The 26,368-nt window shown below is 46.8% G+C and overlaps 9 protein-coding genes across 9 annotated transcripts; 5 read left to right on the top strand and 4 right to left on the bottom strand.

The window, feature by feature from the left end:
• The first annotated feature begins 1,330 nt into the window (after nucleotides 1-1,330).
• Nucleotides 1,331-1,926, top strand: M431DRAFT_507863 (hypothetical protein). Its single transcript, XM_024919030.1, has one exon. The coding sequence runs from the start codon at nucleotides 1,424-1,426 to the stop codon at nucleotides 1,739-1,741; it is 318 nt and encodes a 105-aa protein (XP_024774087.1). The 5' UTR covers nucleotides 1,331-1,423; the 3' UTR covers nucleotides 1,742-1,926.
• Nucleotides 1,927-2,140: 214 nt separating this feature from the next.
• Nucleotides 2,141-3,030, bottom strand: M431DRAFT_481642 (hypothetical protein; the record flags this gene model as incomplete). The annotated part of the gene is made up of 4 exons (XM_024915974.1): nucleotides 2,141-2,176; nucleotides 2,271-2,424; nucleotides 2,536-2,837; nucleotides 2,902-3,030. The coding sequence occupies 4 exons, from the start codon at nucleotides 3,028-3,030 to the stop codon at nucleotides 2,141-2,143; spliced, it is 621 nt and encodes a 206-aa protein (XP_024774086.1).
• A 1,799-nt stretch (nucleotides 3,031-4,829) lies between these two features.
• Nucleotides 4,830-5,609, top strand: M431DRAFT_84365 (polysaccharide lyase family 20 protein; the record flags this gene model as incomplete). The annotated part of the gene is made up of 1 exon (XM_024923423.1): nucleotides 4,830-5,609. One exon carries the CDS (start codon nucleotides 4,830-4,832, stop codon nucleotides 5,607-5,609), a length of 780 nt encoding a protein of 259 aa, XP_024774085.1.
• Nucleotides 5,610-6,648: 1,039 nt separating this feature from the next.
• Nucleotides 6,649-8,706, top strand: M431DRAFT_114947 (hypothetical protein). The gene is made up of 3 exons (XM_024911919.1): nucleotides 6,649-6,680; nucleotides 6,752-8,280; nucleotides 8,334-8,706. The coding sequence occupies exons 2-3, from the start codon at nucleotides 6,925-6,927 to the stop codon at nucleotides 8,646-8,648; spliced, it is 1,671 nt and encodes a 556-aa protein (XP_024774084.1). The 5' UTR covers nucleotides 6,649-6,680; nucleotides 6,752-6,924; the 3' UTR covers nucleotides 8,649-8,706.
• Nucleotides 8,707-9,203: 497 nt separating this feature from the next.
• Nucleotides 9,204-11,532, bottom strand: M431DRAFT_519746 (hypothetical protein). Its single transcript, XM_024920398.1, has 11 exons — nucleotides 11,161-11,532; nucleotides 11,016-11,107; nucleotides 10,839-10,966; nucleotides 10,637-10,791; nucleotides 10,530-10,575; nucleotides 10,216-10,474; nucleotides 10,124-10,157; nucleotides 9,820-10,070; nucleotides 9,646-9,770; nucleotides 9,539-9,592; nucleotides 9,204-9,482 (listed from the first exon to the last, which is right to left on the bottom strand). Exons 1-11 carry the CDS (start codon nucleotides 11,398-11,400, stop codon nucleotides 9,301-9,303), a joined length of 1,566 nt encoding a protein of 521 aa, XP_024774083.1. The 5' UTR covers nucleotides 11,401-11,532; the 3' UTR covers nucleotides 9,204-9,300.
• A 287-nt stretch (nucleotides 11,533-11,819) lies between these two features.
• Nucleotides 11,820-13,304, top strand: M431DRAFT_5087 (hypothetical protein; the record flags this gene model as incomplete). Its single annotated transcript, XM_024919150.1, has 3 exons — nucleotides 11,820-12,132; nucleotides 12,189-13,076; nucleotides 13,135-13,304. The coding sequence occupies 3 exons, from the start codon at nucleotides 11,820-11,822 to the stop codon at nucleotides 13,302-13,304; spliced, it is 1,371 nt and encodes a 456-aa protein (XP_024774082.1).
• A 558-nt stretch (nucleotides 13,305-13,862) lies between these two features.
• M431DRAFT_86322 (hypothetical protein) lies at nucleotides 13,863-14,900 on the bottom strand (the record flags this gene model as incomplete). Its single annotated transcript, XM_024923660.1, has 3 exons — nucleotides 13,863-14,220; nucleotides 14,296-14,672; nucleotides 14,778-14,900. 3 exons carry the CDS (start codon nucleotides 14,898-14,900, stop codon nucleotides 13,863-13,865), a joined length of 858 nt encoding a protein of 285 aa, XP_024774081.1.
• Nucleotides 14,901-18,139: 3,239 nt separating this feature from the next.
• On the bottom strand, nucleotides 18,140-21,332 carry M431DRAFT_507859 (hypothetical protein). The gene has a single exon (XM_024919029.1). It carries the CDS (start codon nucleotides 21,120-21,122, stop codon nucleotides 18,201-18,203), a length of 2,922 nt encoding a protein of 973 aa, XP_024774080.1. The 5' UTR covers nucleotides 21,123-21,332; the 3' UTR covers nucleotides 18,140-18,200.
• Nucleotides 21,333-22,105: 773 nt separating this feature from the next.
• M431DRAFT_507858 (hypothetical protein) lies at nucleotides 22,106-25,991 on the top strand. Its single transcript, XM_024919028.1, has one exon. The coding sequence runs from the start codon at nucleotides 22,341-22,343 to the stop codon at nucleotides 25,698-25,700; it is 3,360 nt and encodes a 1,119-aa protein (XP_024774079.1). The 5' UTR covers nucleotides 22,106-22,340; the 3' UTR covers nucleotides 25,701-25,991.
• The last annotated feature ends 377 nt before the right edge of the window (nucleotides 25,992-26,368 follow it).

Below are 26,368 nucleotides of genomic sequence, written 5' to 3'. Positions count from 1 at the left end.
AGGTCCCTTCCCTCAGCCCCGGGTCTTCCAAAGAAGGAGAGCGAGTCTCGTTCAGTGGGTAGAAATCCGGAAGGCTGGCCAAGGGCGCGAAAGCACCGTTCCGTTCTAAGGGCGTGATTCGATGCAGGCGAGGAGAAACAAGATAGAAAAAAGATCAAAGGAGAAAGCGTTGCAGACAGGCGAACGGCCTAGAGCTCCAGAAAAACCTGCGAGCCCAGGCAGATCCCTTCTCTTGACCCCGGGTCTTCCAAAGAAGGAGATACAATCTCGTTCAGTGGGTAAAAATCCGGACAGCTGGCCAAGAGCGCAGTGCAGACTCCTTCGATGGCGATGATTGCTGAGAATGATGATGCACAAGCGATGCGCGTGAAATGGACAAAACAAGGAGGCTGGGAGGAGTTTCGCAAGATGCACGTGATCAATATTCAGCTTTGTCATCGCAGTCCCACTTTGACATTAGCCACCGCTTAGCTAAAATAGGAAAGGCACTTGTCAGCATGCCTCAACTGCTTTTACAGCGAGTTCTTCACTGTGAATATCTGCTACACACACTTCTTACGATAAAGACAATAAGAACTCTTAAACATCACCAGTTTTTATTTATTAAGAGAGTATCACGGTGATGAAAATCATACTATGTGGAGCTCAATTGCAATTTGCGAGTGACATTTACTTACAGAAAAGGATGCACTCTACTACGTAAGAAGAAACGTCCCTTCCCAGCTGCCCAGTAAGCATTCAAAAGTACCTAGTAGTAGCTGCTTGATGCCGTCCTCAATCCCGTTTTTAGCCGAGTATTCATCTTGAATTACGGCGTGCAAATCAAAAAAGGTACCGGCCGAGAGCAACTCAGTGGAACCGCGGTTAGGAACGCTGTCAGCAGGCTCTTTCATGTGAATCCTTCGAGTGAATAGACCTAGTTGCGTAGGCAGGTAGAGACGCCTCAACGCTTTCAACATTCAAAATTTCCCAATGTGGATGAAATCCGAACTTCTCGTCTCCACAAAACCCCGAATGGCCGGACTACTGGAAATGTCACAATGCATAATAAATGATGTGATAAGACTCAACGTGAGAGTGTTTTCTATATCATACCACTAATTCCGCTGTTCAATAGATCAATACATATATAACTTCAATGTATTAAATACAGAAACTAATGTCTTGTGTGTACGTTACAGTAAATCTTTGCCTAAGCTCCCATCGGTGGAGTACGCCGGGGCTTATTACGCCACGTCCGAGACGCCAACGGAGAAGGATTCACATCTTGACATATATAAGTGCTCCTTCAGTCATAGCCACTCATTCGAAATTACCGCGTTCCTAAATTCTGTAATCTCTCTGCATTAATACGCTCAATAACTCATTTCATCACTCTCACGCCGAAGCCTGGAAGCCAACTCTACCACACTCGCTCGCTACTATGGCTACTGATAATAATGCTGCTGAAGATCTCCAGAAGATCAACAACCAAACGCTGGGGACAGATGGGAATGCGTTTCCAGTTGTAACGCTTCCCGGCGGCCAAAAGGTCCCAACTGGCACTGTGGGAGCACTTCTCGTCAACATCAAGACATACGATGCAGGCAATGATGAGGAGAGAAAGAGCATAGAACCAGCAATTCGGGCCGCAATACCCGTACTCCGGAGCGTTGGCATGTTTGATCTCTTTAAGCCGCAGGAATGGGTTCAAGGGGGTAGCCCAGGGCGGGCTCTCGTCGGAAAACTAGCAATGGAGTGATACAACGTCATTTGTATATCGTCCAGGTGTGGCGTCACGTAAAACACTGCGAGCGTTAGCAAATCAGGTACAGAGTTAATTACACAAACAGTGTTTTTTTTTTTGAACGAATTGTTGCTGGGTTGGCTTTTGTGCTTAAAGGTGTATTGCTTCTGACCACTTGTCATCGTGGTGACGACGTCAAGACAACAGTATGATATGTATGGACAGCGGCATGATGGATATCATGACCAAAGAGTCATCTCGGCGGCAACAATTTTAATATATCAATATTTACGAGTAGCGCCAGATCTTCCACTAGCTGTATCTATATATTGAGATCCACGCTAATACTCGATGCAAGCCCAAGAGAAATTGTTCTGGTCCCATTTCTTCTTGTTATGCGTATGGTTGCAACGCTCACATCTCATCCAACAATTCCCCATACAGACCGTCCTATTGGTCCACCAAGTTTACATATCTAAGAAAAATGCTACTACCCAATTCGCCTTTGGAAGATATGACAACAGATATACACTGTATTTCTCACTGAGAAGGCAGTAACTGTGTTTAAGAAAAGGAATATAGACCAAATAGCTCCTGTAGCCCGTAGACACATAATACAGAGTGCTGTTGTATCAATCACGGCGGCGACCATGTCGATGTTCTCTTCGCTCGTGTCGCCTATACGCCTCTTTAGTAAACTGTCATATCATCCTAAGGTGAGATACGAGTCGACAAAATGAGATAAGGACCAATTCTCCTAACTAGAGAGCAGAAATCGAGATATCAAGGATATGATGCAAACGACGTACTTGTAGGCATGTTCGAGCATATTCGCGCCGATAGCACCCGCCGCCGCTCCACCAATTGCGCCAAGCAGCCCACCACCAGATTTCTTGGCCGCAAAGGCTCCGATGCCACCACCAACGACAGTAGCGCCGAGACCTCGCTCGCCAGTGGCCTCCTCGGAACCTGGAGCCGTGCCAAGAGGAAATTGCTGCGTGAATGTGACATTTTGATCCCTGTTATGGTCGTGTTGGGGCTGGCCATTTAGATTAGCGGGTGGACGGCTGTTAGCATCGTAGCCCTGGAAAGGCGGAGCTTGGCTCAGCTGCTATTGAGCGGTGGTTGATAAAACGTTTCACATGAGAGTCATCATCAGACATTGGAACACAAACCTGCTGAGGAGTGGTACCCTGCTGTGGGTAGTTTCCATTCGTGTTATATTGCTGTTGATCATAGTACTGAGGTTGCGACTGAGTACTGTCGCTGCTGGAGGCGCTGTTGTAGTATTCTTGTGCTGACATGATGGTGCTGGGATAGGCCTGGGCGCAGGGGACAGAAATCAATCGGATGACCTGGCCTAAAGAAGTAAAATGTTTTGGAAATAAAACGACAATATGAGAATAAGATAGAAGGAAAGAAGGAAAGAAATTCATCAACTACAGGCGACTTTATTTATATGTCCTATTCGTTCTATCGGCAGGACCACTCACCAACGATCGCTTCTTAGTATAATGCGTCGCTGCTCGTCGTTCTCGTTCTCGTTTGGGTGGAGGAGTCTAAGATTGATCGCCTCGCACAGAGTAATGGGATCTGACAGGTAAGCGGCCAATGATCCAAACAGATCTAAGATGGTCATCGTTGTGTAGGGGCGCTGAATCTGATATGTATTGAACTACACTGTCGATCGCACCTTTTTACGCAGTAGTTTGGTCAATCACCCTTCTCATCCACGAATCGAAATGCTATTTAGACAAGCACGCTAAGCGGATGATTCGGATAAGAACCTCGCAGCATCTCTTTTTCATAAAGCAATTATCAGCACTCATATACGTTAAGAACCATTTTCTATTTACACCAGTTTGTTCATACTGCACTTCACTTTAATGGCCTGCTCAGTGATCCATACAATATAAACTTTTCATTGCACCTTGACAGTTTAACTGCGATGCAATACTGTCTGTATCACAGAGGAAAAGAAAAATGCTGTACTTAGGCACTGCAATAGGGTAAGCAATATACAGGCTTACCTGCTACAGCCTACGATACAGATCATGTCTAATGATGCAATGCCAGCTAATATTACAACTTGCGCTCAAAGTGCTATTGAGAGGTGCTCATATCGTACAAGACTTGGTATCAATCTTTGGTTAGTTCATTTACGTTCGAATATGTACCCCACAAAGTATGTAGTGTGGAAAAGCGCCGGGCCACGTGTAATTCCCAATGCGTCCTACCTACATATCCTTAGCCTACTGAAGCTATGAGAGAGATATCGCAATCTATTGTTCCTCGACGACATGGAATGTTCGGCCTATCTCGGAAGCAATTAGTAACTATTTGCATGTTATTCTCAAGATCAATACAAAGTGGGTAGGATAAGGAAGTATGAACCTGCCCTTTTAAGAAGTGGCTACGCATATAAGTAGAAGGTCTGAAATTCTAACATGGGTATTAAACATTTTAGAGGTAGACTTTTTCCACCAATACCGCTGATAGAAAATGGAGCGACTTTGGCATAGACGGCAAGAAATGCGAGAAGTATTCTAAAGCACGGATACTTAATTAGCAATGCTAGAAATATGCATATATCATTTAGGAATTTAGAGTTAAAGCATTAAATGTTCCATGAAAGATACCGCATGGAAAGCTACACTTACTCACTTACTCTAGCGTCTGCATTCCAATCCGACACAGCTACCTAATCATCCTGAGAACATAAGAATAGTCCAATTGTATTTTATCAACATTTCCATATCGGTCCTTATTCATTGCCGGTTTGCGGATATTTTGGAATCCATTGGCGGTACATTGATCTTGGCATCACTTGCTTCAATAAACCGTTTGTGGTAGCTAGCACTAAACAAGAAGCTGGATCGGGAGAGTAATGGTAATTCTCTCCATTTGGCTATTTCTTGCTAGAAACCCGGAAATGCTGCAGGAAAACATACCACTTATCTCGGGAATATTATCCCTTCGACCGTCTATATATTGATGCCCATCTCCCAACATCATCATTCCTCATCCCATCTTCACTCTACAGTCCTCTGAATCACTCGATTATACTACCAGGCCAGACTCCTTACACAACACAATCTCAGCCATGGGTGTTATCAAATCGCTCGCCGTCGCTCTCGCGGCCTTGCCTCTCAGCTTCGCGACGCAAACTTTCCAGAATAGCGGCACTAAAGCTGGATTCGACTATGTCCTCACAGAGAACAAGGGCCAAGTCCTTGAGGTGTCTGACATCACATACAAAGGCTCCTCGGCTCTCCTGATGCAACAGACCTTTACACCGGGCTACACAGGCCGATACCACTCTGAGGTTTATCACAATCAGGGATATAAGCGTGGTGATGAGTTGTTCTACGGCTTCATGTTCCGATTGTCTTCAGCTTGGGAGTTTGATCAGCAATCATACAACATTGCTCAGTTCATTGCTGATCGACCTGGCGCTGGCTGTGAAGATGATGATTGGATGCCCTCATCGCTCATTTGGATCGAGGGCAACCAGCTTAACTCTCGAATTGTCAGCGGCAACTACAAACAGCCAGACTGCAGCCGCAGTTTCACCGGCACGGGAAACATTGCGACAGTATCTGCCGGCGTGTGGCACAAGGTCATCATCCAAGCCAAGTGGGCCAGCGACAGCTCGGGCTATTACAAGATGTGGTTCGATGGCAACAAGGTCTACCAGCACTACAACATTGCTACAACCACCAATGACGACTACGAGTTTGCATTCCGTGTCGGCCTTTACGCCAACGGCTGGCACGATAACAACCACCAGATGGTTGGCAATCAGGGATTCCGCCAAATCTGGTACGACGAGGTTGCCGTTGGTACCACTTTCAAGGATGTTGACCCCGATCAGTACGAGTAAGAGAATGATTACTCGAGTCCTGGGGTCTTCAACAGGCGACAGAGGGTGACATATTATGAAGTCTCTTTTTAGTTGCTAATGGTTCCCGCAACTTCAACGTCTTCCATTCTAAGTATAATCATTTTTGATAGTTTCCATAGGCTTGACACCGTGGATTAGGTACATACATATCAATTTATAAATATTTTACATATAGTGCAATCTTCACGAGAAATGATGACATTGTATCATGCCTTTTAGAGATCCTGTTTTCATTGGATTTGCACGGGAATGCAGCTTAACAGCCTTATATTCTATCTTGGAGCTTTTAAATTATACTTAATTGATAAGACGTCATCGGTGCTTACAAAGGCGATATGACTCCTCAAATTTGGTATTTACATTGTGAAGCACCATAAGTAGGCAGGAACTGTTTACTTCAAACGACCATCTACAGACTATAAGATAGCCTAATTTTTGAAGGAATCCAGATGCCCAAAAAGTATCTGAGAGTAACTGCATAATTGTGATTGAAAAGTGGCGGTAATATTCATGAGGTGTGTAAAGAGACACTCATGAGCCACAAAGACATGCTCATGATGTAGCGCCCATGCAGGTACTACCCTGGGCCACTTGCAGTTGACCATCCCGTGTCTACTTGGTAGGCGAAAAGATAGAAATGTGGATCCTATTTATCTCGGATCATGCAAGAGAAACATGTCTTCTGGTATATTCCCACTTTATCAGCTGCTGTAAATAATAATCTCCGGTGGACTTTCACCGTAGTAAATCCAGTATAAAATCAGCGCTTTGGCTGTAGAAGTGACAGTTACGTAACCCCCCATCCCATCTAGTGGGAAAATTGGGCCTACCCCAGGAAATTGTTTCTGCCCACTAAGGTAAGTGTCACAGCACGTGCTTCATGGCCTTATCTCATTCAGCCTCACGCCTCATCTTATGGATGATAACAATGGTTCATCTTGAGAAACATCTGTAAAAGTCTCATACATGGTTGGCACATGAATGTCTTTTCTATAATGGACTCAATTACCATCGCTGAAGATGACGCAGCACGAATACGGTCGCGCTCTGGTTTGTATCCCGCCTCACAGTGCACCAATCATCCATCGTAGTCAAGAGATCTGCCTAACAGCCGCCCCTAGGATGCCACACATGTCGATTACGAAAAGTACGATGCAAGGCCCGTTCTGGATCTCTGGAGGATGCTCGGAAACAAGCCTCTATATGCTCCAATTGCAACCGGCTAGGGCTTAGCTGCCGGTGGCAGCCCCCAGCTCCGGGCGAGAGATTCTCCCCTCCGCCAAAAAGGAGACACATGATCGGACGGCGTGTCTCGCGTCGTGCAGAAAAAGACAAGTCTTGTTCGCCATCTCTATCTACACAATTTTTGAAAGATGATGCTGCTGCCCATACTCTGGAAAAGAATGACAGTCTCTCTGTCTTCAAAGAGCAAACAGACCAGACCGGAACTCCTCTCTCAGACCAGAGCAATAATGCCTCGAGCCAGCCACAGAGTGACCCCTTTGAGCTACTCGAGGGCACTCAATTTTATTTCGACGCCGGTCTGGATTACAGGTCTCTGGAACTAGATCTCTCTGGTGAAGGTCTGGACCTCATTCCCTTGCCAGTTGTTCCTCCCTCTGCGCTGCACAGGCCGAACGATGCGCAAGCATTCGTCATGAATGATGCGTTTTCTTTAGAGGAAATTAGTAATGACGTTTGGCAAACTGGAGAGCTGTCAACAGACTCAGAAGAGCCAATGCTCCACGCTGCAAAAGCCAGAGGCCCCTCAGTGAACGAAGACAACAGGCAGTTGATTCAGCATTACTTGGAGGTCATGAAAGGATATGCCAAAGTGGACGATCGTTCCAAAGACACAAATAATCTCTTCATATCGGCCTTTTCAAAATCTTTATCCTTTCCACCACTATTTTATGCCATTCTGTCATTCTCAGCTTCTCATCTCTCTATGGAGACTCCTACCTACTGCGACCAAGCAAAGGTTTACGACCGTCTGGCACACGAGTCGTTTAACCAGTTCAGACATGATGAGAGCAGCACTATGGACGGGTTGCTCTCAGCTCTCTTCGTCAGAGTCAAACAAATACACGTAACGGCTGGAAGCATCGACACCTTTTTCGAGCTCATTGCCGCTGCCATCGACATTGTTCGTACCGAAGAAGTTGAAAAGGCGCTTGCAGATTCATCTAGTCTAATCAGACGTATTGTCATACGCCTGGCTATTTTGGATGCGCGAGCATCCCACTATGGGCTAGGTGGTGGGCAGCTCGTCCAGCATCTCCAGAATATTCCCACAATATCCTCCATTTTTAAAGGGGAGATTGGACAAACTGCAATAGTTGGTGATGTGAGCAGCCTCCTTCGAGCCGATTCTTTCCGCATGCATGTCGCAAAGCTTGATATGAGGATACAAGAACAGCTCAGAAATGAGTTTGCATCTCTTACCCCAGTACGAACAGAAGAGATCAAATCACTATACAAGTCTATCCAGCGACAGGCTGATCTATGGGAAGCAGAAATTGTAGAGGATAGCGAAGAAGACGATATAGAAGACGTAGTTGAGGAGGAACAGCTCAGCTCTGCCACATATGGTCGATTTACCGTCTTATCAGCTCTACACTCGGCTCTGCTATATCTCTATACGGTATATGTGAGTACTTTCCCTTTTGCCTTGTGAGTGCGAGTAAGTTTAACATCATCTAGCCGCTGCCTTCGTTTGATCCCGAAGCTTCCGTTTCTAGGATACTTCATTACCATCTTAAGATTCGATACGATCCGTCGAGAAGTAATTCTCCTTCTTCGATACTGCCATCTTCATTGTTCCTTGCCGGGATTTGTACCGGTGACCCAATTCGTCGAGATTGGGTGATTGAACGTTTTCGAGAGGGTGAAGCTTGGGGTGTCTATATTCGAAAAGCAAGAGAACTTCTTCAAGCAATTGTTAAGGTACGCAAAAAGGGAGGCAATGCTGATGTTCGCAGCGTGATGGACCAAGTAACTGGGAGGTTTATTATTTGACCTAATGGTCAGGTATATTTCATATGGCCACGTAATACAATAATATGCCTGATTTATCGGCCACTTTGCAAGAAATGTACTAGCTAAAAAGTACTACATCACTACTCACTATTAGAGGTAGCCTTCGAAAAGCTCAAGGCTGCACCATTTCTCAAATAATCGAAGTGGCAGGTCTCATTCTTTCTACGCCCTCTTCATTTCATCCATAGAAGGAGTTATGTAGACTATGTCGATAAGTTGAAAGCGAATAAACTTCATATACGACAGAAACATCCTCATATAATGGCTCTAGCAGTAAATTTCTATCTGCCGGATGTATTGTTTCATCAGTCCAGTTTATGTGAGTGGAAACTAACAAGGGCAGTCTCCAACGGGTAATACTGAAAAAACTTCGCGCAATTTCCAAACGACAGACGCAGTCGATAGTAGGTTCATACCCGCTCAATCATAAGATACTATGAACCTAAGGTTGAACCACCGCGCTGCTAGTTGACACCATGTGGCGACAAGAGTATAACATTTCACCGCGTAAACAACGAGCTGCGTTTCACTTTGACCGAAATACGTATCAAATTGTTATATGCACAAATAAATTTCACTGTCTTCCTCCACATGGCTCAGAAACTATCTCAACGGGGACAAATTGACAGCATTACAGCGTATACCTGAATGTCTGCCACCGCTCAAAGTCTGTCTTGTCGCTGAAATCCGTTCTGAGGACCTCATCTGCGCCACCTCCTTCTCTGGCCAGCTTCTGATCTCGTCGGTTATTTTCATGTCTGTACCAGAGATACTGCAGAATCGGGATAATTATCATCAACGCGTAACAGCCCACTATTTGCAAAGGTTAGAAAACAGTTTAGACGCCATATTTGGGAAAGATAACATACTGAGCATTCTGAAGGCCAAGTCATATACCGGTGCCTGACTATCAAGGAAGAATTCTAAGATACATGTAAGACACTGATCATATTCATTCTACCTCTGGAGTACTTACGAGGACCTGCAATGAGTCCAGCAGCCCATCCTGCGAAGATGATACCAGACGCAGTCGACTTCTTCGTGTTTCCCGCATAGTTGGAGGCCATTAATCCGGTGCTGAGCGTAAAAGACATTGTGTGCCTACTTCAACGTTATTTTATGTAACTGTGTCGTGCGACGTGATACTGACGTGAAGGTAAGATAATATCCTGCGAGACGACTAGCTCGGTTGCTTTCGGGGAGCGAATGAAGCAAAGACGCGCCGATTAAGGGTGGTATAGATGCTACAATGGAAAGTAGAAGCCGAATATTGTTTCGATGAGATGCTATATAGGAGAAACCGAGGAATGTACCAAGCTGAATTACTGCAGCCGGACACGCGGAAATAACCGTCGTTTGCAAAGCTGTAAAGCCAAAGCCTTGTACGATTTGGCTCGAAAACTAAACAGATTATCAGTTTTTAAAAGCTAAACCAATTGAAAAGAGATACTTACTTGACTAGCAAATGTTGAGGGCATCGTGTTGCCACTGTACAGAGAATCGTCAGCACTTTCAGAAGCAGGACGGTTAGATACATGTAGCTTACACTGCGGTTACGAAGAAGAAGATGGTTTGAGGGTCTCTTAATGCTTCCCAGAACTGAGACCACTTCCAATGATTATCAGTGGAGACAGTCTGGTTCTCTCTCACTCTGTCCCTTGCGACCTCTCTCTCACGCGGGGTGAGCCATCTCGCATTGGAGTAGTCGTCGGGCATAAGATATGCCAGAATAAGCGCAAATACAAAACTGAAAGATCCAAAAAAGAGGAAGAAGATCTTCCAAGTGGCAATTGATGAGTTATGAACTAAATACAATTAGCAAAAGATGCGCAAATGATGACTGAAGGATGAGTAGCCTACTTGAGCCAAGGCCGTATGAGAGAATACCACCGAAGAAATTTCCAATCTATACCTCATGAGTTTCAATTATTCGACATAGTAGGAAACATTGCTACTGATATGCTTACTGGAGTCCCGCCAAGCCAGAAGGCGGTCCTGAATGCTTGTTCCGGTCGAGTCCACCAGTTACTTGTGACAATGACGAAGACTGGTCCTATGACGCTTTCCACTAGTCCAAGAAAGAAACGTGCGGCCATGATGCCGGCGAAATTAAAGCATAAAGCTACAGATGTTAGCCCTTGTAAATGCTCAAATATTATCAGGACTTACGTGTGAGTAGCACTATGCTTGACCATGCCAGCACTGCCGCGGTAATGAGCTTCCCAGTATGTTGCGGCCATTTGTGAACCAGCTTGGCCCACGCAATCGAGCCAATCATATAACCGATGTAAAAGATGCTATGAGTTGTTAGCCTTTCGTAAAAGACAAGATGCCGGGGTGATTAACCTTCCCAGCCAACTGTATTGTGAGCCATGGAGGTGGAGTGCCAGTTTCAAGCCAAAGATTGAACTATAGTTGATAAGGGTCTTGTCCAAAAACTGCATGTACATGATTAGCACAAAGCAATAGGAATCACGTAGGAATTACCAACAGAGAAAATGTAACAACCACACAGAAGAGGCAAGATGATAAAGTCTATCTTTCTCTTGACACGGGCTGCTTCTTCTTTAGTAAAGAAGATCTCTTCGGACTCGCTGGCCAATTTTATATCCACATCTTGGCCTGAAGTAACCTTTTCAATATGATTAGGTGGCACATGGTCTTGCTCTTTGTCCATGTTTCCGGTTTCGATCGAATGTCTTGTGTCGGAGATCTCTCCTGTCGTAGTCATGATGAATAACGTAGGGAAGGCTCCCACTGAGTGAGTCTCGTTTGAAACGTATGCGATTTATAGGCCAATGAGATGACCGTATAAAAGATGCATATTAAAACGATCTTTTATTCCATTCCGAACCCATCAACGCCATTACTGCCTTTAAGTTGAAAACGATATGCTACCGTTGATGGCGAGTCTAGAGCCGACAGTATCGGCTCTTAGGCCCACGTGATCTTGTCGGCTGTTCTATTATCGCCAAGAAGCGACAGAGTCGGTATTTGAGGTCATGTGATCTTGTCGGCTGCGAATGTCGTGTAAGTCAAGGGAGATAAACAGGCCATGATCTCTGTGAACACTGCATAGACTGTTCCGAGTAGTGTCTCATCGGTAAGATAATCTAGACATCACCGTATCTTTACTACTATCAATTCAGAATGGCAATCGGCAAGGCGCAGCCCGCAGAAGAGCGTGTTTCTGAACCGCAAATTACACATCTTCCCGAAGTAGAAGACTCTAAGCCTGTGATTCTCGAGCCTTACCACGTCGATCTGCTTCCCGAATATGGCTATGTCAGTCGGGAGTATCTTGTAAGTGGTGTGGCTGCTGGCGAATCTTATTGCACGCGTCTCCTCCTACGATGCCCCGCAGATTCGAATCAATTCAGTGGATTAGTTGTGGAAGAGCCATCACATCTGTGGGGAGGGACAAGCATCTGGCGCCATATAAATCGATGGTTAATGAGAAAAGGTGAGATCTTGCTTCATACTACACTTTGGCAGACATCTAACAGAGAATTTGAACAGGTCATGCATGGCTGGAGGTTGATTCGCAGTCTCCCTCGGCGATTGGGAAAATCAAGAACCTCGATCCTGAACGATATAAAAATATGCATTTTATTCCCGGCCCCCTTGCAGATGAATTTATGGAAAACATACCATTCCTGACGAATGTCACACGGAGGATGTTGGAGCAATCATACGTTGACTTCAAGGAGAAGTGGTGGCCCGCAACAACTCAATCTCCAGAGATTCTCACAGCAGCTTCCTACGCGCTTCGTTCAGGAAAGTTGGGAATCACAGCCACCAGAGTTATTCTGACGGGCCTCTCTCAAACAGGAGGAGTTACCCGGCGCTTCATTACACACTCATCTCATCTCAGACTGCCCGACGGCGGTCTCCCATTTGAAGCGTATATTCCCTGTCAGTCTGGCGGAGCAGCTCTGCCAGACGTCGCAGGTGCCAAGATCATTGAACTTCTTGGAGAGTCAGAATTCCAGTCAGTTCGACTGCCATGTGGCGTTAGCGGCCAGATCCTCGGTGTCTCTCATCGACGCGCTGACAGTGATTCCTTCCGGCTCTACGAGATAGCAGGCATGGCTCATCGCGAATCACGTTATCCTTCGGACATTGACATTAAGAGGTGGTCAGTCGCAGAGCTCAATGGGGCGAAATGGAGTACCTTTGCCAATTCTTTCATTTACCACGCTGTATTTGATGCTATGGATCGCTGGACGAGCAATGATGAATTTGCCCCTCCTTGTAGCTCCACCATGCAAACGGTTGGCTTGAGTGATGAAATTGTTCGAGATGAACATGGCAACGCGGTGGGAGGAGTAAGGACGCTGCATACAGATGTGCCGCTGTCTCGAATTGTTGCGGCCACTCCCAAGGGCCGACCAAACTGGTACTGTGGTAGGTTATCGTCTTGAGTTTTATGTGTGCTTATAGGTGGCTAATTACTCTACGATAGGTTCTGAGTGGGTGTTTGAGCCCGAGCTCTTACGACGATTGTACGGCACGGTGGCCAACTATCGTCGTCTTGCCGGGCTAGCTATTAGCAAGCAAATACGGGCCGGATTTCTGCTCCCAGAGGATGCCGAAGTACTCCGGCGCGAAACTGTAGAAAGCGTCAGCTTTTAATATTTGTGTTCCTATCTCGATTCTCATCTCCCTTCGCCCCCCTCAGCCACAGGATCTGGAGTCTACTGCATACTCGCGATGTATCTATTAGGGAACGGTGCTGCAGGCGACACTCTTCGTTGTCGTATCGTAGTCAAAGTCTTTTCTATCCTGCCATGACAAATTGATAAGTGCGTTTTAACGATGTTGTTTTGTAGTCGATACTGTTTGAAGGGGGGTTGGACACGCTTTAGAGATCCTCATCGTGCTAGGAAGTTAAAGTAGATAGAATCTTTACATAATAACGTAAGCGCAAAATAATCAGGGATAAGAAATACATCAACATTTAGGAATTGTTGAATTCTCTTTTTGGAGCCATTGACAGCCATGTAAGCATGAGCTTTTATGAGAAGCATTCTTTTTATATATAACCAATGTCTATCTATGTACGAATCAAGGTAGGTATGTACATATATATATATACCAAATAATATGTGGCGGACGAAGCAAAAAAACATATCGATATTAAAAGAAAAGGGGAAAAGACACATCATTTCCCATGAAGTCATGCTCATTCGTTTAGAACAGAACGACACCGCAGCTGCTGGGGTTGCTGTCGCAAGTGCAGGCGCTGGGAGCGTTGACCCAACCAGTCAGACGGTTGGCAATGTCACTGGCGTAGCAGTGAGTGGCAATGTTGCTCTGGAGGTCTCCAGTGGAGGAGATGGAGCCCGAGTTGTAGATACGGGCGGCCTTGTAGAAGGCAGAGACGTCGTTGGCGCCAGACTCGTTGATGCAGTTGGCAAGGCCATCACCATCGTTGGTTCCAGCAGTTCCCTCGCTGATCATCTGGTAGATGGTAGCAGAAGGGCACGGGTTCTGCACATCACCGTTTTCGTTACAGGTCGCCGCACCATTATGGTCCTGCATGAGACCGCTGGAGTGAAGCTGGTCAGTATAAGAGCCAATGGAGTGGAGGGGGGGGACCCTCGGAGGGTTGGGGGGGACTCACGGGTTGCGGACACCAAAGTTGGTGGTCTGAACACGGACACAGCCGCCAGACTCCTGCATGATAACAGCCAGGATGAAGCGGTGGTCGACTCCGGTCGCAGCGCTTGCCTGCTGAATACCATCCCAGATAGCTCCAACCTCGGGGCCGGAGTCGTTGGCCTGGCCGGCGATGTTTGCGCAGGAGGAGAACATGGTGTCCTTGTAGTTGTTGAACATGTTCTCGAAAGAGACCCAGCGGCTCTGGTCAGGCCAGCCGGCGCCGGTGCTGCCGTCTCCGAGGTAGAGGGTGTAGGAGTCAACACCATCGCCAACACCGTCAGTGATGTTAGTGTTGTCGAAACGGGCCACAGAGTTGTTGACAGTCTCGCCAGTAGCGCGCTTGGAGGTGTCCTTGTCCTTGGCAGCGGCGGCAGAGGGAGCAGCGGAAGTCTTGGAAGTGCTGCCCTTGGTGGTGCGGGAAGGCATGTAGTTACCGCCATTGACCTTCTTGTGAGGGTAGGCGTGCTTGGGCACGGGGTGGCGAACACCATCGGTGGCAGAAGGAGGATAAGGCACAGCCATGGCAGCGCCGATGAGGAGAGAAGCAACAATAGCCTTGTTAACCATTTTGGCGGATTGGATTGGGTCTTTTGGAGAATTGGTCTGTTGGAGATGTCAAAAGACCGGTGGCTGTTGAGGAAAAAGTTGAGAGTGATGATGCTTGACTCGAGGAGCAGAATCACTGTCCATTATATACTCGTCTTGATGCCATGTCAACCCATGAGTACACTCTTGGACGCCAACAACAGCTTCCCTTTTCAGCAAGTAGTCTTCTTCGAATCGACACAAGCTCCGTCGGTACTCCATGTTTAGTTTTGCGATGTATGTATCGGCTTACGCTCTTAGCTCTGTACAATTATAGATGTGTCAGAGTGGCATCGGCCTTGCCATTGTCAGCTTGTTTCTCCATAGAGCCCCTGTACTTGAGGCTATCTTGCTCCCGGATATCGTTCATTGGGTGTTCTTCAGCTCTAGCCGTTATAGCCTGCAAAGTTTGGGGGTAGTTTCTACTTAGCATGTTGAGTGAACTGTCTCAAGCTGTGCCCACATGGGATATTCTTCTCTTACTCCGTGGCTTGAAGAACCCCTTACAATGATACTAAGCATTGACAGTTATTTGTTTCTTCCAGAGAATAGTCGTTTTAGCAGTCCAAACTTGCCTCCGGTATCACGGCTGCATTGATGGTGTTAGTCTAAAACGGGCCCACCGTATTACTATCTAATAACTAAAACGGAGTCGGGGATAGTAGCTCGAGTTTTACGGGGGATACATTGACTGCAATTACAAGTTACAAAACACGGGGGGCTAATGTTGTTTCCGCATCTGTTCTACTTGTATGTAATCGTATGAGTACACGGCCCGACACATTCTGCCTCGGTTGGACAACGTCGCATTGTCATCCGCATGCTACATTAAACTGCAAAGCTCTTACATGTATCCCATACACGTACCGGGAATATCTGCATCTGTTTGGCCGTTGAACCCAAATGCGGCCGTTCTAAGATCGCAACAGGGCGCGTGCTGCAATCCAGCGGGTCTCGAGGTTCAGGCAACACGTGGAGACTTAGCGCGGCTGTTCGGGTTTTTCTGCGGCCAAACAGTGAGAAAATTATTCCCAAAGCGGCAGGTAATGATGTTGAAACTGTAGCGTTTATAGCAGTTGGGACCTCATCTCATTTTACGCAGGGCAATTCGGCTCCGTCTTGTGCAGCCAGGAGAAGCTAGTCAAAGGAGGTCGTCCAATGCAGTCAACACAAGATGATGCTTGTCCGAGAACGAGAATAGCTACTACGAGCTCACGTAGTAGCCGTAGATTCTCAGCTCAGCCGTGCTTCGGAAATCGTCCTGCTGGCTGAGTGTCAAGTTTCGAGCTTACTTTATGCGGAAGGCACTGGCAATTGGGAGCCGATGCTCGTCGTTTGCTCCACGGGCGCAATTAATCTGCCTTGGCATGCGATTTCATCACTTTCAGCTACGGAGTACATGTCGATGAAATGGCTTCGAATGCAAAACAGCTTGATAGCCATTCCTTGCATACATAGGCGAGTAACGAAAATCCCATCAACCCACTGATCTTCCTGTGCCTCTCAACTTTATCGACGGTGAGTGCTGATCCGGCTGCATTGAGTTAAGGAAAGGGTTCATCCGTTCTTTATTTCGGCTCCGGGTACTCTATTGGCCACAATTGCGTAGGTAACACTCAGTGTCGCATTAAGCAGCTCTGGGCGAAATCTCCGTATCTTCGGCATTCCCATTTCGTGGCATCGTGAAGCCCCGTCCTATTTAGGGCTGTGATCGGCACTTGACGGCCGCCGCCCCATGTAAGCAACATATTGGGAATAGGCACCCTTGGCACAAATTGTATATTCCTTGTCTGGAGCATTGCCACGAACTGCGAATATGCGGAACAGTCAGACGTTGCATGGTAGGAGAAGATGGAAAGGCTAATGGATTACGAGCAAGGCGTGCACTTGCGACATCAGAAGCTATACACGCAGACAGAGTGTAGTTCTCCGTCGTAAACATGCATGTATTCTATCGGACAAAGATTCCCTATCCAGAAACATACATCTACATATATTACCTCAACATGAAATGTGTCTCAGGAACTTGATTCTCATACGTTGTCTGGCAGACAAATAGGTCCGTGTCGAGTAAGATTTAAGTCTTGCTCAACACAATTATTGTGATTGTGAGTGAAACTGTTGTCAGCCTGTGCGCTCCAACGTTACATTATTTCATTCTTTCTTCTCTCTTTCCTTAGAACGTAATGATTTGCACACGTGATTACAGAACGACCAGTAGAGTTGTCCCGTTAACATGGTTCTTCAGCATTTGCATTGCACTAAGTTGTACTATAACATGACAAAGGTTACCTGTGGACGGGCAACTCCGGAGAAAGATTCACCCCTGAGTGAATGGCACCGATTTGTTCCCAAGCGCCAAGCTAGGCAGCTGGATCTGGACTGGTAGATGCAGATCTACAACCACGTAGCCCATTTGGGAAGCTCTTTACCCTCCGGGTGATTTGTAAATTCTTCAGACAGAAAAGTTCGGCGAGAATCTGCAGAAGAGATTTCAACCATTTGTAAACCTTTTTTTAGCACATGTTACTTCACTACAAGCGTAGGCAACTAGTAACTTTGTGCTATCTCAAAGCGCTCATCTCCCGTTTAGGCGATACACAAAACTCATACGCGCGGCTTTACCCGGCAATGTAGTTGCTAGGATACCCTATACAACAACTTTGAAACTGAATTATATCGCCTCCCAGTATGAATGTTAAGTAAAGTCATCAAAAAGAATTAAGTGAGCTTTTTCTAATAAAATTAAATACAAGGCCGTGTGGTGCGAAATAAGCCGTCGGGAAAAAAAGCCTGAAGAGATATGCCGGGCTATGAAGACCATGCAAAGTATGACAGTATATTAATAAAACCATGAGATGTAATGGCTAAACCCATCAAATCATGTTCATTGCGACTTCATAAAAGCTCATGCTATGAAAACTGACGGAAGTCTATTGGCGATAGAAGGCTGATTTTGTGACCCCTATAATCGTGTTGTAATTATGATTATAGTTGATGTTGGGCTTCATGGCCGAAACACGTCAAGAAAGCCTCCCAGTTGTGATTCAGACTTCGGAACTTCTAATGGTATATTACGCCGAACTCACGGGTAAGACATGACTGCCGCTAACGTTACTAATATGGCGGACTATTAGATGTGCCGAGGTGATGTTCATAACATACCCTGGCTCTACTTATTTTTTTGGCATTTCACAAATCAGTCATAAAGACGCGATGGTGATGGGAATGCAGTTCGATGAGTCTATCCTGATCAAAAACGAAGGAACTTTGAAAGATATATTAAAAAAACACGACGTTCTTTTCTAGGCGCCATCCAAGCTTTTGTAACGCAGAAGAAACATTTGCCTCCATAGCCGGGGGTCCGCAAACTAGCGCCAGCGTATCCTCAAGATCTGCATCAGTGGGTGTAGAAGGTGCTGAAGGGAGGTGCTGTTGGAGACACTCTAATCCAACATGCCCTCGTCCCATCTTCCAGTCTGCATTCAGTTTCTTGGAACTCAGAACATGCCACATGTGGAAATTTCCCTTCATCACATGCGACAGCTGATTGAGCTCTTCGCGAATGAGAATGTCTTCTTCCTCCCGATTGGCATAGATGAGCCATACCTCGACTCGGTTGACCAGTTCAGACGACGCGCAAGCCGAGTACTCGTCTGCAATGGCCTTTAATGTGGTCCACATTGGGGTAATACCACTGCCGCCGGCAATCATGGCAAGCCTCTTGATATTGCGAATAGAATTGTTCGGCTTCCATTGCACCCGACTATCACCGATGTATGTAAAATGGCCGATGGGACCCTTCAATTCCACCGTGAACTCACTAGTATTTGTGTTTACTCCCATATTTTCGAGTAGCATGGTCATTTGTCCTCCTGCAAAAGGCGTACCCTTGTGCGATAACTCGTTTGATGGAAAGTACACTTTGATGAGAAGATCGATGAAACCACACTGGGTACTGCCGCTATATGGAGTATATGCTCGCTGCACAATCTCCGTTTTACCGGTTGTCTTGTCAAACTTCTTTATCCGAAGATACACGTGCTGCCCCACTGGCAGACCGAGTGGTTGATCTTCATGAGGCAGGGCGAAACGAAAGATTCGTGAGTCATGAGAGACCTCTCTCTTTTGTACCAGAAGAACTTTCTTCCACACCTTGGGTTCCAAAAATGGCTTGGATGGATCATCTTGAGTCTGAGGGATTGCCATTGCGGATCCTGATGATTCTGAAGGTTGTTCCAGCTTACCAATGTGGTAATCTCTCAACATCTTCTTGGCATCCATGGAGTGAATGGCCATGAAGTCTTCTGTAGCATCCTCTCCAGCTGCTAAGCGAATGGACTGTTCTCCGCCAGGGTGAGCCGAAAGAAAACCTGTGGAATCATATACGTGGCCTTCAACAACAAACCAAGGCGATGGACCTTCGCCGTCGGCGTGATCCGCCAGCTCGGCCGCAGTAACAAGCACTGACGCTTTGTCCGGGTTTATCATCACGCTCTTGGCATCTTCGTCCGCCTGGGGCCCCTGGGGCTTACTCGACTCTCCGACGATGGCGCTGGAAGTTGGGCTGTTTTCTCCTAGACGAGGGAACTTTGGGTTCATCCCCGCTTCCTTCATACGCTGCATCCAACCCCCACTTGCGTTGCCAGGCACGGTAGGATGTTCAAATCGAAGGTTCTGGCCGTTGTTCTCCCCGTGGACAGCGACTCGAAACCACCACGAATTCATCATAGAAGTAGCATTCCAATACATGTCCCGTGGCATGATGCTTAACGCTTCATCCATTGCTCGCACCATAATGAACCCAACATCTCGAATTGCTAGCAGTGACTTGACGTCAATCTCAACTTTCCAGAAGCACCAGGAAAAACTCATATCTGTCGTGCTCAAATCAAGCTTGCCAAAGTAAGGATGGTGTTCAATCGGGTAACTTCGGTATAGATCCTCTGGGTAAGTTATGTCACAGAGCTTCCAAGTGTCTCCATCGTCGAGTGTCGCCTCTACTCGAGTTATACGTCGTCCGCCCCCCGTGTACGCGTATCCCTCTACTGTAATTGTCTGCGTCATAGAGGCATCAGATGCCACTTGTAGTGTGTCATTGTGGGCTGGTGAACAAACTGCCGCGTTCACATTCAGCTCATTGATGATGTATTTGGGATCGTACCACCATTTGTCTTCATTCCTTGCTTGATCTGCTGTCACTGTGGTGGGAAGAAGCTTGTTGTCAAAGAAGTGCAAGTGATGCTGACTCTCACGGTCGGAAACTTCTATTCGTTGTAGCCATTTCACCATACGTCCACCAATCTGACCTGGGACAACCAATCTAAGAGGATAACCGTGATCCGGAGAAAGATCCTCGCCGTTGAGGCCCCAAGATATCAGCATGCTCTTGCTACGGTCCAATGCCCAGCTGAGCCTCTGAGATGTGCCGTACTTTCCTTTCGGAAGCTCATCAGCACCTTCAAAGATGACGTGACGGGCTCGTCCGGGGACAGGCTTGTCATAAGAGGGATAGGCGGAGAGAAGAGGGTTTTTCGGTTTGCAATAGGCGAGAATATCGGCCAAGTATACACCAGTAAAAAGGCCAGTAGATACACCAGCGGCACCCCAATTGAATCCTAGCCCCTTCACTACCATATTTTGCTCCTTCCGGCGGTTACCAGCACAGACGAGCGTCACGGGCAGCGTGACAACCGGGAACTTTTCTTTCAGATCCTGAATCGAGAATTCCAATTCCTCCTCAACAAGTCCATGGATTCGGAGTTTCCAGTCTTGTGCTTGCTTCAAGCTGATTCGTGGTGTATCTCCATGACTTCGAACATAGAATAGGTTCTGAGGAGTAAGGAACCCAGCTTTGAACAATGCAGACAAAGGAGCCTCGACATTACAGGGATGTTTTCCAGTCAGTCGAATCATCCGATCATCTCGTGCAATCCAATGGTCAGGCGTTTGAGAATCGGTGGAGAGTGGTTGAATAGGTTCGGTTTTCGGGATAGGAGGGCGCGAATTGTCGTCGTTGTCTGCCGTAGAAGAGTGTAACGGAGCATCATGGACAATTTGGACTGCTTGTAGTTTTGCCGTTAAGCGTGGACTATGTGATTGTGGTGTTGTTGGCGCCGATGATTCAGGAGATGAGGGTAGTGACGAAGACCAGTCCTCTCCACTCTCAGAGCGAGAGTCTGATACCAACTGATCCGTTGCCATATTTTTTGTACTGCAATAAACAAAAGGGAATTTGGTATGGCCTAATTCTCAATAAAAATTCTCTCAATGATAAATAGAGTTTAACGGATCTCTTAAAGAGATAAATGACAGTATCAGAGTGTCAGACGGCGAGAGAATCACCATATGAATCATAAATTGGTAGTTGCAAGAGGAGGAAGCACACAGGAATTCATGATGACCTAAAGATTGACAATGATAGTAGTATTATTTTGGCTAAACTTTGAGAATTTACTGACTTCATCCCATTATCCTACCGTATAGACGATATTGCAATCATGCCACCTAAAACGCGAGAGTCAATAATACCCATATTGCTGACACCCTTACGATTCGCATTCTCCGTGGACTATTTCGGCTAAAGCTTCAACTAAGCCCACCCTAGAGGTTTCCATCGACCCAACTTTCCCCGGTAGGGCTATGGCCAATAAGAGTCCAGCGATAACGTCCCAGCAAGTTGCTTGCTTATTTTGGTAGTTTCCCATTCGCCTCCTGTTAACAACGGCCAGCCCAGATAAACGGATGGAGCCTTTGCCAGACAACTTGGGAGTACGGACAAGCATACCCCATACTCTTGCTAAATCGCTATCTAGATTGGGTTTCTCCGCGGAACTACTAGCGCGGCAGCTCATGCAGTTAATATGCCAAAGTGTAATGGAATCTAGCCAGACGACAAATAGATAAGTGAATATCATGATCCAGCCTAAGCAAGAGATAACAATAGAGATCTCATCAAACGCGCGCTATGTGCATCATTATCACTGCAACCCTACCTATACTATCATCAATTACGACTGCTATCTCCAATCTATTGTCTATTAGTGATGATCTACTTGCTCCGGCGGGATGTTGTATCTTAGTTTATCTGACATTGGACACCTATCTAGTAGAGATAAATGATGAACTCAAAACTCTTCCGAGGAGATTGACGGACAAAGCTTATAATGCTACTGTGTACGGAAGAAGGATTCTAATCTGTCATACACAACTTGTGCAACACAAGTCCTCGGAGTGCTCATGTTGCCTTTGTGTCCCCCACGACAAGGAAGTTTGCGTTGTCTCGAATGCCTCGTTGCTGGAGGAGAGGGAGATGTCATGCCCACGCTTTTCAATAAAACTACTCACCTTGCCAGGGCAGTATATTCGACTTCTGAATAGGTGTCATGCTTTCTCCAGAGATTCCCGTCCTAAAGAAATAAAATGAATGGAGTCGTTCGCGCCACCCGCCCAGGGTCAGAGGCCCTTCTGCAACGGCCTAAGAAGCGTGCTGCTGTTGTCGGGCTTGGCATGGTTGGCATTGCCTTTATCGAAAAGCTTCTCAAGTACGATATCGACAGCGGCCGAGATGAGTGGGAGGTGACTGTTTTCGGCGAGGAGCCTCACATCGCATATAATCGTGTTGGCCTCACACAATACTTTACGAACCGCTCTACCGAGAGTCTTTACCTTAACCCGCTGCAATGGTATTCATCACATGCCGAGGGAAAACTCACCTATCATACATCGGATCCCGTCGTTTCGATTGACAACAACGCCAAATCTCTCAAAACCGCCAAGGGGTTGCATTTCCAATATGACGAGTGCATCCTTGCCACCGGTTCTAATGCGGCTCTGCCGCCATACATCTCACTGCAACAATTTCAGAATACCAGTGGCGCTTTTGTATACAGAACGATCAAGGATCTTGATGATATCATTGGGTATGCAGTAAATGCGCCCAACGTCATTGGGCGTCGCATTCGCAAAGCAGCCGTCATTGGCGGCGGTCTCCTTGGATTGGAAGCGGCCAAGGCTCTCCTTGATCTTGAAGAAGTAGATCAAGTTGTACTGGTAGAGCGAAACCGCTGGGTACTTAGTCGTCAGCTTGATCAAGAAGGTGGAACACTGGTACTGGAAAAAGTCAAGTCTCTTGGTGTTGAAGTTCTGCTTCAAGTTCGAGTGCGAAATCTCTTATGGAACGATGATGAGAGACTCGCTGGCCTCCTTCTTGAGGGTAAAGATGGGCTGCCGGACCAAAACTACGAAGTTGACATGGTTGTGTTTGCTGTCGGGATTAAACCTCGCGATGATCTCGCCGCAAGTACTCCCATATCTGTAGCCAGCCGAGGTGGTGGATTTGTTATCGATAATCACCTTCAGACCAACTTGCCTCACATCTATGCTATTGGAGAGTGTGCCAACTTTCTCGACGAAACATTTGGTTTAATCGCTCCCGGTGTCGAGATGGCTGAGGTCCTGGCGTTTAACTTGACGGAAGGACCCTACCACAGCATGAGAGAGTTGAAAGCTCCCAACATCAGCACCAAACTCAAGTTAATGGGAGTTGATGTCGCTTCCTTTGGCGATTTCTTTGCGGATCAGGGAAAGATCAGCAGACCACTGCCGGGCGCAATCAGTGCTCATGCAGCTCGCAAGGCTCAAGCAACGCCTCCGACTCCGGAAGAAATAAAGAAAAAAGTCAAAGCATTGACATATCGGGATCCTTTCTCGGACGTTTACAAGAAATACATCTTCACGGCAGACGGCAAATACATCCTCGGAGGCATGATGGTCGGCGACGTAAAAGACTATGTCAAACTCGTTGGCCTGTGTAATACAGGCAAACCCATCGAAAAGCCTCCAGCCGAATTCATCATTGGCGCCGCAAAGGAGGGAGAAGAAGAAGGTGACGATCTGCCCCATGATGCTCAGGTCTGCAGCTGCCACAATGTTAGCAAAGGCGACATTGTGGAGTGCGTCAAGACTGGTGGTATTCGTTCTTTTGGAGAGATGAAATCTTCAACAAAGTGCGGAATGGGATGCGGAGGTTGTGTGCCTTTGGCTACTAGCATCTTCAACAAAGCACTCAAGGACGCTGGTGTTGAAATCTCAAACCATCTCTGCAAGGATTTTGCCTACTCGCGCCAGGAACTATACCAAATCATCAAATTTAGGAAACTCAAAAAATTTACCGCAGTGATGGAAGCCGTCGGTAAAAAGGCTGGCGGCCTTGGCTGTGAAGTTTGTAAGCCGGCGGTTGGATCAATCCTTAGCTCGTTATACAACGAGAATATCATGAAACCTTCACTGCGCCAAACGCAAGATACAAATGATCGATACCTCGCCAATGTGCAGCGTGATGGTACTTATTCAGTGGTTCCACGTCTCCCCGCTGGTGAGATTACACCAGCAGGACTCAAGGTCATTGGAGAAGTCGCGGAAAAGTTCGGATTATATACCAAGATCACAGGTGGCCAGCGCATCGACATGTTTGGTGCAAAGAAGCAAGATCTGCCCCAAATTTGGGAATTGCTCATCAATGCTGGCTTTGAGAGCGGTCATGCTTACGGCAAGGCACTTCGCACAGTCAAATCATGTGTAGGCAATACCTGGTGCCGATTTGGAGTCGGCGATTCGGTCGGCCTTGCTGCTGAAGTCGAGAATCGCTACAAGGGCCTGCGGGCTCCTCATAAATTCAAGGGCGGTGTATCCGGATGCGTTCGTGAATGCGCCGAAGCACAAGGTAAAGACTTTGGCCTCATCGCGACGCCGAAGGGATGGAACATCTTCGTAGGCGGTAATGGTGGCGCAAAACCTCGCCACGCTGAACTGCTCGTTGAGGATGTTACCCGACGAGAAGCGATTAAAATCCTTGATCGCTTCCTTATTTTTTACATTCAATCAGCCGATAAGCTTGAGAGGACAGCTCGCTGGATTGAAAAGTACCCTGGCGGTCTCAAGGGCCTGAAAGAGGTTATTGTTGACGACAAGCTTGGCATATGTGCCGACTTGGAAAAGGAAATGGAAATACTTGTTGGTTCATACCACTGTGAATGGACCAATGTTGTGAACAATCCAGAGCGACGCAAAGCATTCAAACAGTTCGCCAACACAGATGAAACTCAGATCGTATCAGAGAAGATCACTGAGCGGGCACAGGAACGCCCCGTGGACTGGCCTGAGGACAGTTCACCCCTTCACTTCAGTCTGTTAGACATTGCTAAAGATGCCAAGTGGGAATGGCGATCTATCTGCAAACTTTCCAACCTGGACCGCCAGAGTGATGCGCCAACGTCAGTAGCTGTCAAATATGGCGAAGTTCAGTTGGCTGTGTGGAACATACCTGGCCGCGGTCTACGCGCATCACAAAATATGTGTCCTCATAAGAAAGCATTTGTGTTAGCAGACGGCCTCGTGGGTGAGGATGAGCAAGGCCGAGAGTATGTATCCTGTCCATTACACAAGAGGAATTACTTGTTGAATCCCAATCCCGCTGAGGGCGGTGGAAGCTGCTCGGACACCAACTACTCTATTATGACTTTTGAAGCCAAGGCAGACGAGGAGAACGAGGCTGTACTTCTCTATCTTCCTCCTACTGAAGCACTCGATGCAGTACTATCAACAACAAAGTGGATGCTACGAAAAGCAGGTGAAGAGCTGAGGCTCTTAGTGAAGGATTCAGATCAAGCGGTTGAGATTGTAGAGCCGCTTCCACTCGGCAAGATGATAGATCCGCTGTCAAGTGCGGCTCTGGCAACCCCAATTAAAGTTTGTGGTGGTAGCGGCGCACTTGATTGGTAGAAATGCTGACTGACCATGAACTTGCGGTATCTCGTCTGTTCAGGGCATTTTTCTGTACTTTACTATCGTATTAATGCGGGATTCATCTCTGCTATAATATTGGCACTTCTTGTAATCGTGAATGAAAACGCCCATTAGAACAACATCGGCTCAATAACTGCTCCTTAATATTGTGTTTACTGTAGCGCTTCATTACGGTCGGGTGCAATCCCACCGATGGCTGTCAAGCTGTGTATGGATGACTCTGAGACTAAGTAATCTTCTAGTGATACTGGCCATGAAAACTAAAATATCAGCACTACTCACCTCTTTGTTGGTTCTTGGCTCTTCTTATCTCTGCTCTACGGGAAGGAACTTACTTATCAGCACAAATTTCCACTACCACTACTACGACTTAGCTCTCCTAAGCCGGCATGGATTTGTTGTTCAACCCCCTCACTAGCCTATCACCGTATGTTCTCTTATCAGTGCTGCTATAACCTGCTCTTCACCCCTCCCTGTGATGATCCCGGAACATTCAGGGTAAATATTGCCGGGGAGTTAGAGACTCATACCCTCGATAACGTGTCAAGCAGGTGTGAGGAGGATCGGAGATTTTTACAACCATGTAGATATGCCGTGATGGAGGTGTCTTAGCCTTTGCCCCTGGTAAAAAGGGTACTATGTTA

Source organism: Trichoderma harzianum (assembly GCF_003025095.1).
Source record: "Trichoderma harzianum CBS 226.95 unplaced genomic scaffold M431scaffold_6, whole genome shotgun sequence".
NCBI classification, from domain to species: Eukaryota; Fungi; Ascomycota; class Sordariomycetes; order Hypocreales; family Hypocreaceae; genus Trichoderma; species Trichoderma harzianum.
The sequence above is the reverse complement of the archived record's forward strand: the minus strand, read 5'-3'. Positions and strand labels throughout refer to the sequence as shown.

Coding starts and splice junctions, on each gene's coding strand:
- M431DRAFT_507858 (XM_024919028.1), top strand. CDS start 22,341: ATGAATGGAGTCGTTCGCGCCACCCGCCCAGGGTCAGAGGCCCTTCTG.
- M431DRAFT_114947 (XM_024911919.1), top strand. CDS start 6,925: ATGATCGGACGGCGTGTCTCGCGTCGTGCAGAAAAAGACAAGTCTTGT. Junction 8,281..8,333: donor TATATCTCTATACGGTATAT/GTGAGTACTTTC, acceptor AACATCATCTAG/CCGCTGCCTTCGTTTGATCC.
- M431DRAFT_507859 (XM_024919029.1), bottom strand. CDS start 21,122: ATGGCAACGGATCAGTTGGTATCAGACTCTCGCTCTGAGAGTGGAGAG.
- M431DRAFT_507863 (XM_024919030.1), top strand. CDS start 1,424: ATGGCTACTGATAATAATGCTGCTGAAGATCTCCAGAAGATCAACAAC.
- M431DRAFT_519746 (XM_024920398.1), bottom strand. CDS start 11,400: ATGACTACGACAGGAGAGATCTCCGACACAAGACATTCGATCGAAACC. Junction 11,108..11,160: donor GTGGTTGTTACATTTTCTCT/GTTGGTAATTCC, acceptor ATGTACATGCAG/TTTTTGGACAAGACCCTTAT. Junction 10,158..10,215: donor TTCTTCTTCGTAACCGCAGT/GTAAGCTACATG, acceptor TTCTCTGTACAG/TGGCAACACGATGCCCTCAA.